General features: G+C 37.6%; 2 protein-coding genes across 2 annotated transcripts; one reads left to right on the top strand and one right to left on the bottom strand.

Moving 5' to 3' along the window:
• Positions 1-1,418: 1,418 nt before the first annotated feature.
• Positions 1,419-2,492, top strand: LOC107084263 (urotensin-2 receptor-like). The gene has a single exon (XM_015374017.1). The coding sequence runs from the start codon at positions 1,419-1,421 to the stop codon at positions 2,490-2,492; it is 1,074 nt and encodes a 357-aa protein (XP_015229503.1).
• A 1,292-nt stretch (positions 2,493-3,784) lies between these two features.
• On the bottom strand, positions 3,785-6,912 carry LOC107084269 (beta-galactoside-binding lectin-like). The gene is made up of 4 exons (XM_015374027.1): positions 6,885-6,912; positions 5,173-5,246; positions 4,851-5,022; positions 3,785-4,161 (listed from the first exon to the last, which is right to left on the bottom strand). The coding sequence occupies exons 1-4, from the start codon at positions 6,885-6,887 to the stop codon at positions 4,015-4,017; spliced, it is 396 nt and encodes a 131-aa protein (XP_015229513.1). The 5' UTR covers positions 6,888-6,912; the 3' UTR covers positions 3,785-4,014.
• Between the last annotated feature and the right edge of the window lie 6,997 nt (positions 6,913-13,909).

Genomic DNA, 13,909 nt, shown 5'->3' with positions numbered 1-13,909 from the left:
GGGGTGCAATTTCTCCAGATTACCTCAACAAATTCACGGCTAGAATGGTACAGGTCTGCAATTGCTGCAAATGGAGGACTCTTTGACGAAAGCAAAGTTTGATGTAAAAAATAAGTGAATAAGTGTGACTTTTCAGGAAACCACAAAATTGTTTGGGTGACCCCAAACTTTTGAACGGTAGTGTATATATATATATATATATATATATCAACCTATGTGGATTAGAGAGAAATTAACACTGACTTTAAACTTGTGTTTAAAATATTCATGAAGTTCTTATTTGCTTAAATACAACGTTTCCCCCAGAACGTTGTTTTAACTCATAATCAAAAGCTCGAAATAACTGTTAAAACTTTGATGGAAGTATATTAAACCCTGACTGGCTGTATACAGTAGTCGCTTAGTGTTGACTCTGCCAGCAGTATGTGGTGTCTAAAACCACACCTTGGTGTTTAGAGACATTAGGTTGAGGCCTGAGAGGAATACCACGTAAATCATTAGGCCCATGTCAGATTTACACTTCAGTGAGAAAGAGGGAGGAAAGATGGGAAAGGAGATAGAACACTACAACCAAGAAAACTTCAAAGGCAGTAGTGGTTTGTCAAGGCTTGATTTTCAGAACCAAGGAGAAATAGCTGGTTGATCAGCTACTACAGGAAACCACTTGGATTAACAAGACCAGCAAGAAATCATCATGGATTATATGGAAATAAAGGATTTTTTACATTGATAACTCAAATGGCAATTTTGAAAAAGAAGACCATGACAAGAGTAATAAGCTAGACTCGGAATGGGTGTGGAACAACTGCTCATATAATCTAATTTGTCTCCAAGACATTTTGAATGACTGGATTTGACTGAAGTTTCAACTAGTTAAATAAATACATGGATTTTCTTTTTCTCCATTTCTCCAATTTTCTGTTTCTGTGATATTACCAACTGGAGTCATCTCAAGAACCTGTTAGGACTGTGGGAGTTCACTGTCAAAGACGTGAAGTACAGTTTGAACATTTTATGGGCTGTGGTTTCCTACTGCTTATACATTGTGTCATTCCACTTTAATCTTGCCCCATTGGGAGCAAGTTATGCTGTCTGTCAGTGAAAACATGTATTCTTGAGGTCTCCTTGAGATCACACGATTGAGGGCATTAAAGAATTGGGCATCTCATACTAGAAGAAACAAGCAGTTTTGGGACTTTAGATATGTAAGTATTGCATTTAATTTTGCTCTCCACATTACCATTTTGTCCCTAACACTTATTGTAGTTTCTTTGTTTTCTCTTTGATTAGGTTTTACTGGTCCCAAACACCATAAACTGTCAAGAAATGTATGATTTTAACTTGGATTATTTAGAAGATTTCCTCATAAAGTCAGACAGAGACCCTGTCCACTTCATCTCTTTATACATAAACCTGCAATGAACTGCACTCCCAATGCCACCATCACCACCGAGCTGGGACTTGATCTGATCCCAAGGACTGCAAATGAAACTTCCATAGCTGGTGGCAGTGGGGCTGTTACCAGTGGAGGTTTGTGGGTGACCTCCTTGCTTGGTGCCACACTTTTAGTCATGTGTGCCGTAGGATTGGCAGGCAACATTTACACACTCATCGTTACGCGCTCAGCTGCTTTGTGCCGCAAGGGTTCTATGTATGTTTACATTGTTAACTTAGCTCTGGCTGACCTGCTTTACCTTTCCACCATACCCTTTGTTGTCTGCACCTACTTTTCCCATGACTGGTTGTTTGGTGAGGCAGGTTGCCGCATTCTGCTGAGTCTGGATCTTCTAACAATGCATTCCAGCGTCTTCATTTTGGTTGCAATGAGCTTAGAACGTTACCGAGCAGTGGCCAAGCCCTTCAGTGCCCACAAATCCTCTTCTCGCAGTAGAAGACTCAGTGCAGTTATTATTTGGGGGTTGGCTTTCATCCTTACACTTCCCATGATGGTAATGATACAGCTCCGGGAAGGCAAGCCTACAGTGTATGGCTTTGTAAAAAGAATCTGTTTCCCTACCTGGACACCTGAGGCCTTTAAGGCCTATCTCACAGTACTGTTTTTCACAAGTGTTTTAGTCCCTGGATTGATAATTGTTGGATTGTATGCTGGACTAGCAAAGCGTTACTGGACAGTGCAGGCTAGATTGGGGGGCAGTAGCCTCTCAGCCAGGAGGAAAGGACTCAAACAAAAAGTGTTGTCAATGATATTAAGCATTGTAGTAGTATATTGGGCATGTTTCTTACCTTTTTGGGGATGGCAGCTCACTAAACTTTTCTCCCCAGATTCCCTCAAAGCTTTGTCTGCAGCTGCTCATAATTATGTCAATTTCTTTGTCACATGTCTCACGTATGGAAACAGCTGTATTAATCCATTCCTTTACACTCTTCTGACTCGAAATTATAAAGATTATTTAGCTCAAAAAGGTCAGTCGGGGGGATCAACCAAGGCTGATCCTGGAACAGCTGTAACGACACCTCTTCAAGAACTTTAATAGATCGCTGTCCAGTCAGGGTACATTTTAGAATTATAAGCCACAGAGAAGACATTTCAGTTATAGTAAAATCAAAAATACAATTGAAACCTTGTAGACACAATAACCAAAACCTGATCATGTAAAGAATCAAAGATGTCTAAGAATAACGAGGCATTCCTAAATGAAAGACAGAGAATGGAAATGGTACAGAAAAGCCATCGATCCGTTGCCCAAATGGAGGTGGCTTATAAGGTAGCTCTGTTCAAAAGGGTACATGCTAAATATCTTAATTGTTTTTATTTTGTTTATTCTGCAAACTGCTCCTCTTGTTCCCAGATCAACTACTTGAGATCTTAAACATTTAACCTTTAATTTTGAACTTGTAGACTTATGACATATTCCTCTAATACCTCAGTTGAAAATACTTCCCCTCAGCCTACTTATGATATTAAAGTAGAGTTTTACAATTAAACTAGACTATAAATATTAATTTAACTATACCCATTATTAAATGCAGTTAATGGATGATTTCTGTTTCACATTGATAAAGGACACCTATAAAGGGGACAGACCAGCAGATATGGATATTTGATAGACTAATGTGAGACTGTGATTGCTTCTGAAGAAAATGACAAATACTAAAATTTTATTTGTGTTATTTGTAAGTTGTTTTTTTCCCACGTTTTTTTTTTTTTATATAATCATGAGTTTAATAAATCTTCAAAAACTGCATCTCTCATTTGGTTAAGGCTGTGTTAAGCATAGTTTTTATCTTGTAAATAAAGATATCTCCCCTACCAGGGAATGTGTTTAAATTGTGTTACATTCCTCGGCCTCTCTACAGGGTTCTTTTGAGCCCCACTGTAAATTGTTTCTGACAGAGGATCCATCTAACATATGCTAAATTCAGTCCCTTTTTCCACTTTGCTGTGCTTTATCCTTCTTTGTCTGGCTTTTTCTAATGTTAATGTTTTGTTAATGATGCTCAATGCTGAAAATAAAATGGAAGCCTACTGTATTTCAAAGTTTTTTTTTATAGCTTCCTTACTATGTTTTCCTTATAATACAGTATTTTTGTTGGTAGCAACCAGCGATTTGATAGAAGACATTACATTTCTGGAATAAAAAATGAGCACAGTTTTCACCCATTTTTTTATGGTAGGCAGGAAATTTCTCTCTCTTCACATTTTGAATATATCATGGGTATTCTGTGAATTATGTGTACAATTAAGAACAAATAACATGGAATCTTTTTTTTATTTTATTATAAGTGCAATGATATTATTACACACTTAAAGAGAAAGAGTCCAATTTTTTAAAGCTTTTATTGAAGACATTCAGCTAGCAACAGCAGGTAAATAAGATATGCTTTGGCTCCATCTTAAGGCCTTCTTCTCTCATCACAGCCGGTATTCAAGTTACCTCAGCCTTACAGAAGACAAGCAATCTGGGCTGGAAGAGCACTCTAAAACACTATTTCTGCAGCTTGAAAATCATGTGAAAGGTGTCAGATCAGAATATATTCTGAGGAGTTTATCCTCTACTTGATCTTAATTCCTACAATTCTTGCACCGCCAGTGACTTCAAAGAACTGGTACTTCACATCTCCCAGGCGGTTGGGGAAGTTCATCATGGTACCATCTGGAAGTTTGATGTAAAACTGCTCATTGTTAAAGTTGATGTAAAACTGTAGATTGTTTTTAAAAAAAAAAAAGAGAGAGAGAGAGAGAGAGAGAGAGAGAGAGAGAGAGAGAGAGAAATTGTTTAAATGAGAGAAAATGGGAACCACAAATTATCACTGTTAAGGTGTGTTTTTTACAGCACAATATTAAATTAAATTTCTGTTATGTTTAAAAAAAATTCATTCTTTGGTTAAAACTCTTCATGTCCCATTTACCTTGTTCATTCATCTGTTATCATTCAACATATTGAACTAATGTAACTGATGAAGCACAAGCCTACTTATATCAACTTTGTTTCATATTGCAGCTAAAGAGGAATTCAGTTCAGAAAAATCCTGTTAAGTATTTATTTTATTAAAAAAAACAATGATCTATATGTTCCTATCATTATAATTAAATAAAATATATAGAAAATGACTTGGTGGCACTTATCTTGTGTTCACTTGTTGCAACTAAACTTGATCTCACTTGATAATATACTTAAATTATGGAATATTTTCCAGATTTTACAGAAAAAAAAGCTGTCATTCTTTTGACAACTTGATATTTCATATCTTATACAATGGACTCTTTTAATATGTTTCTGTACAAGATAATGTGTGCTTAAGTCTAATTTCACAAATTTCTGAGAGATTTTATGTTATTTTTATCTATGTATTTGTTGATTTTTTTTTGAATAATTCTACAAACATACCTTGCATTCTTCCCCACGCACAAATGGGAAAAAACTGTCTCGCTGCTCTTCACCCCAGCTCCCTCCAGACATGGAATTGCAGACGATAATGTTCTCGGCTCCTCCATAATCGAAGCGAGGGTTGAAGTGCATTGCAATGTTCTCAGGATCATGACCGATGTTGATTGCAAATCTATGGCAGAAACAGGTAAAAAAGGGGAAGAAGCACATTGCCATAAACATGTATTATACTGTGCTTCTTCCTCTTGAGGAAATTTGAGCTTAAATCTACATATCCAAGCAGATAAAGCTTTATTGAACCTATAGAGAAGTACTTGCATACCTTTCAGAGTCGTCATCGGGCCTGACTCGGACCTTTAACTCCTGCCCCATCTTGAATGTCATGTCTTTGACTTTCTGTGAAAAAAGAGGTGAGAAATTCTTGCAATTGATAGTGTATTTAGTTTATTTGGACAAACACCAAATTTATAGTTACTACAGATGAAAATCATTTATCATTATAAAGTAGAACACTTTTGATGAATGCTTTTTCTTCTTCAGAAAAATCTAATTTAAGCTGATATATTAATAAGTAATTTTATGTCACTAATATATCAATAGTCTTTTTCTTAGTAATGCTGTACACCTACCCTGATAAAAGGGATGTGTAGCTCTGTTCTTATCTCAGCAGTTGATGATCAACTACTGTTAAAACTATGTACCCACGGTTGTGAAAAAAAGTAGAAACAGGAAGATGCTTTATTTGTTCAGAGACCTGTGGCCATCATGCAGATGCAGTAAAAACATAAAAGCAATGCCCACTTAATGACTCTTTGCAGAACAAAGTTCCACAGTCTATACTATACGGTAGATAGATCTGGGGGAAAAAAAATTATATATATATATATATATATATATATATATATATATATATATATATATATATATATATATATATATATGAGTAAAAAAATATATAGATATATTTTTTTATATGTTCAATTCTGGGCATTTTTTCTTGAAAAGGTCACCCTGACTTTCCAAGAAAGTTCAATGAAGCCGTTTATCTGGTCAATAAAGCAATAAACCCCATTCATAGGTGTGCTTGCTGTCTAGGTGCTGGGCTCATAGTTTAAATATGAACTTCAGTATTCAGCCCCTATATCTGTACCACACCTGTTATTGCCTCATTTTATACAACCCCTTGTTGTAAGATTAGGTTTATCATTGACTTTGCAGAGAAGATGCTGGAAAATATTCAGTGGGTTTTCCTTTAATTGTCCCTGTGCGGAAGTTAGTTAGTTAGATTTTGCAGAACATTGCCTGTCCTCCCTTCCCTGGGCATGTCCTAAGTTACAACTTGTAAAGGTTGCATTATTTGACAGGTATTCCTATTACTTAAATGATATAACTGCATGGGAAATTAAAGCTTTTAAGAAGCAGCACTTGATGCCAATGACCATTTTTGTCTGTCTTTATTTAAAAGAATAATACTTAAGTCTAAAGCAAGATTTTTAAAGTAAATAATAAAAAGACATACCAATATTGTTAAATATTAACCCAGCCAAAACAGGTCATGTATAGGTTTGTGATGTAAAAAGCACCTTAACGTTTATAACTTAAATAGCGGAGAAAAAAAATACCAGTACAAAATATTCTTAATAAGTAATTTCTTTCTTTTGTCTCAACAACTTTTGAGGCAGGCATCCTGTAAGTTTTTATGAGCGTAAAAGGAAGTGTCCGAAAAAGGCTTTGCACAAGAATCGCACTGATTTTAAACACTCATTTGCTAAACATTTGCTAAAACAATAATGCACAAACACTGAATCAAAACCAAATACACTTATTGATCCTTTGTGTATACATAGTTTCAATCATTTTAAAGGGACAAAATCTTTAAACTTCAACACATATTACTAAATAGATTTGAATTAAGCCTTAAATACTTACTAAATTAAGGATGTTTAAATACTTTTAAGTCTAACCCCAGATATATGTCAGTGTCAAAAGTTAAGCCGTTAAACTCAACCTAACTTTTTGTACTACGGTACTTACCATCTTGGCTGTCTTCAATGGGCTTCCCTTGGGTGACAAAGTTCCTCATGCTGACTTTTATATAAGCCTGCTGACGTTAGGGGGAGGAAGGAGCCAATTGGGTGGGTAATAAAAGTAGGCAGGTAGAGTAGGTACATTTATGATTGTAAGTTTGTAATTCCGAAGGGCGTAAACATTTTAACATGCTTTATGCTGTTAAGGATTTATACAGATATATATTTTTTTTCCAGGGATGCCAGAAGTCATTCTTTTGACATTAGACTCAATATTTCTCAACTTAAAACTAGCTTTTAATGTATTGTTCTCATTTCAGCAACCTTAATTTTCAATGCAATAATCCTGTTGTTTTCCTCTTTTTTGTGTGACATCAGTGATATTCTGGTCTATCCCACTTTTTTTTTTTTTTTTATTCCACCTGATCCAGATCTCACCGCAAGCTTTTCTCAAAACTTGAAAACTCTGATTGTTGTTAGAACTTTAATACCAGTAAATGAGGGTTAGTATTATTGAAAGTTTAATGCTCAAAGAATGAAATGCCTGTTCATTTGTAAATTTAAGTGAAATACTTTGATATGATAAACTTTTCAGCCAAAGTTAAATAAAATGTTGCATTTCTTTATTTATTTTAAGACGACAAAAGACATAGCTTCTCTGTATTTTTTTGTTGTCCTAATATCCAAATGGCCTATGTAACATTCTCAAGCAAGAATATAAATATGTTTTAGGTTCAACTGGTTTTACTTATTAAAAATAAACAGGTGAATACTTTATTTCCATGTTTCTTAAATGCAACATGCGTATGACGTATTAAGTTGGAGCCAATCCTTGCCTTCATTTTCCTTATGGGTGGGACAAACGTTTTGAGCCCAGAAACCGAAGGCAAATAAAACTAGAAAAAGCTGATTCAGAGAATCAGCGAAGTGTGAATGCATTTTTCTGCTGAATGAAAAAAGAAAAATTTGCTAAAGAATCTGAATAAAGGAAAAAAAAATAGCTGAAGAACATATGACAATGTGATAGGAAGTCATCAGAAACTTCAAACTACAGAAAACAATTGAATCATCTGAAGATTTTGTAGGGTAAAATCATTTTGCAGAATTATGGCAGAATCCCACTCAACCTAAAAGAAGAACATTTCCTGAAATTTGATGTACCAGAAAATAAAGTCTAAAAGTGTCTCTTAAGGTCTGATGATGATATGTGCCAGGTTTCATGTTTGTAAATCAAACAGTTTGGAAGAAGCAGTGATGTGTTGTTAAGCTACCATCTCCCATTAATAGCATTATAAAATTGAAAACCTGAAAAATTTTGTGTAAAGTTTGAATCCCAATTTTATATATATATAAAAAAAAAAAAAGTTAAGAGTTAAAACTGAATAGCTGAATCTTTGATGAACATTTTAAAAGTTGGATGGTGTTTCTAGCTGAATGTATGCTGAAGTAGTTAAAGGTCAAATATGGTGAAGTTTTAGCTGAATTGTGCTGAAATCTGAGAATTCTACGTGCATTTCAATGGGACAAAAAAAAACAGAAAAAGCTTAATATAACTTCATAAAAAACAAAGTTAGCTGTTCTGTGAGCTTTTATTTACTGGTATGCCTTTAACTAATTACAACATTTAACAGAGTCTATCTTTCTTTACTCGAAAACAAAATTTATGTTTTTGTTTATGTTGTCATTTACATGTGGATGATATGTCGCGTCTCTTAAGTTTTAAATATTGTTTTTCTTCCAAGTTTGGTGTTTGGGGAGTGTTAGCCAAGGCTAGTTGATAGTCAGGCAAACTTTTCGGTTTATATATTTTGCTAGTATTTGTTCTAGTCATACCCCGTTATTTATAGCTGAGGAACAGTTTAATTACTTTTATACTTCAACACCATCAGAGTTGGCAGTACCAGCTTGCATGTTTGCACCGGACCGAGGATGTTCTGATGATCCACATTGCATTGTTTTGTTGTTGTTGTTTCTTGTCTGGCTCTCAAATGATAAATTCACACTAGTAATTCAAACCTGTAATCGGATCTGCTTAATCACTGAAATTTAATCCAACTGAAAACAGTGTAAAGTAAGATCTAGTCTATAAAAATTATTAAATAAGAGAATTAAAACAACCTTTCCAAAGTGTCCCGAGGACATAAAAGGTCAAAATAAAAGGAGGTAACAAGAGTCTAAATATAAGGAAACAACACATAAAAAGTGAAAATAATTGGATAAATTAGTCTAAAAACATAAAAGACTAAACAAAAGGAAGAAAGTGATCACTTTTTTTTATCTGCAAACGACGTCTGCTTTCACTTGTAATTGTTACTGCGTCACATTTTCTAATATCTGAGCTGCATTGAAACAATGGGTGTCCATTTCTTCATCCAAACTAGAAAGGCTTAATTGTGCCCAATGTTTAAACATATTTGGTCGATAAGTTGTTAATTATTACAAAAGTTGTTACATAAACTGTGGATATAAGAGAAGTTTAAAAATTTGTAAGGCGACATTTAAAAGCTTCAAAACATACTTTTTTTTTTCTCTCTTCCTCACTGAGGCAAACAGGCTTTAGCAAAAAGCCCCCTCCCGTTTCTTCCTCTCCCTTGTCCTATGAGCCTGTTGATCTGTGTGAGCTGACACACACAAACGCTGGAAGCTTAAAAATGCCATGGCGTTCTGTATCTGTTTAAGTACAGAAGCAGGTCTATATTATTATAAACAAAACCATGTAAGAAGCCGGCATGTGTCTGTCTTTATGATCATTTTCTGTCTGTTTGTCTGTCTGTCTGTCTGTCTGTCTGTCGTATGTCGTTTGTTCAATGTCTAAATGTCTGTCTGGGGTATAAAATATTTGCCCTATTTTGTTTCAGTATAAACAGATTATTGGGTGAATTAAACAGCAGATTATTAGATTTTAGTTATGGTAAAGCATAGATTACTATGGCAATAAACATAAAAATCCCATGGAGAACTGGACTCTCTATGCATCCAAGACCGGACGTATGATAAGAAAGGTATGCAGGAAACCTAGTTGCTAAAAGAGTCGAATTTCTGCACGTTTGTATAATTTGGATGCGTTTTGAGTAATTCAGTAATGCATGGGACTAAATTCATAAGAAAATACTACAAGATAAAAGATGACAAAACTTTCTAAAAAAGAAAATACAAATAATGTGCGCAAGAAATATGATCTGGTCTAGATAATTTCTATTAGAAAGTTATATTTAGTTTCTGTTGATATGTAATTGCTATCAATGTTTCTGTGATTTTTGGAGGTGAACTTTGGAAAGAAAAGCTGAAAATATAAGCAAACTGTTGATCTTTCTCTTCAAATGTGTGCAAAAAAGGAAAACTATGGGTAATTTTATAGGAAATATATTGATTAATATATCAACAACTTACTATGTCTTGAAATGAACATGTTAAAGGTTAAAAAAATCTAGTACTTGAAGTGCTCTTAACCAAGAGCTGCAGGGGAATCCAGAGAAGAGTCTTCAGGTTTGGCTCACGAGGGCAGGCTCGGCAGGTTAAGCTCATCCAGAGCTTCAAGGAGAGACAGGATTCCTGTGAGGCAAAAACAAGGAAGAGTTAGAATCTTATCTCTACAAGAGATAGCAAAGATTCTCAGGTTTACTAGGCTCAGGTTGCTAACCAAACTAGATCAACACTGCGGCGTTGAGGCAAGGTCTGAAGGCAGGTTATATAGTGGTTGATCCTCTGATGATGAGATGGGCCACAGGTGTGTTGGAGGCTCAGCTCAGGAGGACCCACGGCGCACTCTGCTGGAGGAAGGTGGTACAGCTCCAGATCCCAACACCACCCTAACTCGCATATTTCTCAATCACTATATAGAGCAGGACTATATAGTTGACTTTTTAGTAAACTCAGTTAACACTCATTCGAACAGATGATAACTACTTTTCACTCACTGTTTGTCACGTAACTCTGCCTCCTCGCACTGTGTCTGCACAAACTATATAGTGCCCTATATAGTGATTAGGACAGAAAAAATGTCCCAGACAACTTAAAGTACCTTTAGTCAGTTTTCTCTGTTCACCTATTAACAACCGCATTCTGAGTAAACCCTTTTCTGCCCTCCACCGAATCGGACAAACACTGGAACTACAGCATACAGACTGGAGTCAAGGATTCAACAACTTCTCTGGAAATGTGAGTCAGCAACCAAATCCTCTTCTCCAAGTTCACGAGTCAAAGTTCCCACTGAGCCTGAACTAACCGCTGTGTCTTCCCCTCACTTTTCAGTTCCGGTTGAGTAGTGTTCAGAGCAACACTTCACTCTGAATAAACCTTTTCCCTGGTCTCCCTGTTTGGTCTTCTGCATTTGGGTCTGAACCTTAGTAAAATCATGACACTTACTGTATCAAGTTTTGGTCTTTGCTCTTCAGCAAAAACCTTCCTAAGTAACTGGATACCTGGACCTTCTCCTCCTGGAAAGATTAACTTAGTACACACTGAGCAGGGGAAAACCTCCACATGATCTGTTCAAGTCCTCTTTGGAAATCCAAGTGACGGTCCCCTCCTATACTCCTCTGAGTTCAACGCTTGCCTATCTGTCCACCCTCCAACGAGTTCCCTCTTCTATGGATTAACCCCCACAAGCTGGATTCAAGGATTGACAAAAGCCCCCTCAAACGTGAGTTCCTCTCCAGTAATATTCAAGCCTCAGTCAAATTTCCTACAGTCCCTGAACTGATCACTGTGATCTCCCTTTCAGACTTTCCTTTTCCAATTCACCAGTCCACTGAGTTCCAGATCTAACTTCTGTTATGCATATACATTTAATAAACCTTTTAAACTTTTTCCTTTGGTCTCTGAGTGGTTCTCTGCATGTGGATCAGATCACTTAAACCAATCATGACAGAACACTCTGGCCAAACCCAGCAGAGGTCATTCATAGAGCACTCCAACAGACTGTAATTCAGAAACATCACAACCTTCTCCACGATCTCAGTAACCAACCAACGGACCTAACCGAGGCTGTTGGTTTTTCTCTCTAGTCTCCTGGCCCAGCCGACGAGCTAACCCCGCCTCAAGCTACTCAAAAAACATTTTTTCCAATTTTTCTGAGTGTCACCTGCCCAGTCCGACCAGGTTTGACGGGGATCCCAAGAGGTGCCGGGGTTTCCTCATGCAATGTATTATCCAGTGCTGAGCTCCCTAGATCTGCTGAAACTTAAACAGGGACAGAGGTCTGTTTCTGATTTTTCTTTAGACTTCTGCATTCCAGGTGCTGCTTCAGGCTGGAATAACACTGCTCTCAAGTGTGTCTATTCTAATACCCTCAATGACTCAATAAAGGATGAACTAGCTACCCTTGATGAGCCACAATCCGTTTGGATTCCAACTGGATTCCAGCCCGAGCCAAGGGGAGAGGTAAGAGATCATCTCCTACTAAACCTCTTTCTGCAACTAACCACCAAACCTTAACTAAGGCCTTTTCCAGTCCTCCTACTCCTGAACCTATGCAAATAGGTAGCATGAGGCTGAGTCCTGAGCAGAAGCAGGACGGCATGCGGGCCAAGCTTTGTCTATACCGTAGTGAAGCTGGCCATTTTGTTTCTGTTTGCCCCCTTCTGCTAAGCCAAGGTCCACCAGTAAAGGCGAGGTTACTGATGGACCAGAAATTAACTCCCACTTGACCTTGTCTACTTTTGCCCACTTCAATCCAAATAAGTTAATTGAGACCAGTTAAGGTCTCGGAAAAGTGGAGGCAGTCATCAACACCCGTAAGCAACTCCAGCGCTTCTTGGGTTTTGCCAACTTTTACCGGTTATTTATCAAGAATTATAGTATTCTTGCCTCACCTCTCACTGCTCTGACCTCCACCAAGAATGTCTTCCAGTGGTCCCCTGAAGCTGATCAGGCGTTCCGCCTCTTAAAAGAGAGGTTTTCTCAGGCTCCCATCCTCTCTTACCCTGATCTGTCAGCTCAGTTCACATTGGAGGTGAATGTCTCCGACTCTGGAGCTGGAGCTGTTTTATCCCAGATGTCGCCTTCGTATGGCAAAATTCATCCCTGTTTGTTCTTCTCTAGACGCTTTTCTCCTGCTGAGAGAAACTGCGACGTGGGAGATAGAGAACTACTGGCCATCAAGATGGCTCTGGAGGAGCAGCGTCATTGTCTGGAGGGAACTGAATTGCCCATAGTCATCTGGACTGATCACAAGAACCTTTCTTATATCCAGTCAGCCAGATGTTTAAATTCCCGTCAGAGCCGTTGGTCCCTGTTCTTCTATCGGTTCAACTTCATCATTACCTACTGCCCTGGATCCAAGAACACTAAGCCCGATGCTCTATCCTGCCTGTGTTCCACCTCCGAAGAGGCTGATGTACCAGGCACCATCGTCCCTGAATTTTGTGTGGTGGGAGCCATCACCTGGGATCTTGAGAACAGAATAAAACAAGCCCAAATAGGTGAACCAGATCCAGGTGGTGGTCCTCCCCAGAGACTCTATGTAACTTCTGCTGTTCGCTCTCAGGTTATTCGCTGGGGGCAATCCTCTAGGTTCTCCGGTCATCCTGGCTCCAGTCGCACCATCGCCTTAATTCGGCGACTGCTTTACCTTTCCACCATACCCTTTGTTGTCTGCATCTACTTTTCCCATGACTGGTTGTTTGGTGAGGCAGGCTGCCACATTCTGTTGAGTCTGAATCTTCTCACAATACATTCCAGTGTCTTCATTTTGGTTGCAATGACCTTAGAACGTTACCAAGCCGTGGCCAAGACCTTCAGTGCCCACAAATCCTGTTCTCGTAGTACAAGACTCAGTCCAGTTATTATTTGGGGGTTGGCTTTCATCTTAACACTTCCCATGATGGCAATGATACAGCTCTGGGAAGGAAAGCCTACAGTGTATGGCTTTGTAAAAAGAATCTGTTTCCCTACCTGGATACCTGAGGCCTTTAAAGGCACACTATGCAACATTTTTCAGTTAATTAATGTGTTCCATAACGTTTTGGATGATGAAATGAGTCATTTCAGGTTGAACAAAGGTATTCTCGGCCGCCCTGGTGGTCTGTGGGT

This window comes from Cyprinodon variegatus, unplaced genomic scaffold (assembly GCF_000732505.1).
Source record: "Cyprinodon variegatus isolate N-32 unplaced genomic scaffold, C_variegatus-1.0 Scaffold96, whole genome shotgun sequence".
Classification (NCBI taxonomy): Eukaryota; Metazoa; Chordata; class Actinopteri; order Cyprinodontiformes; family Cyprinodontidae; genus Cyprinodon; species Cyprinodon variegatus.
This window is presented reverse-complemented; position numbering and strand designations above follow the sequence as displayed.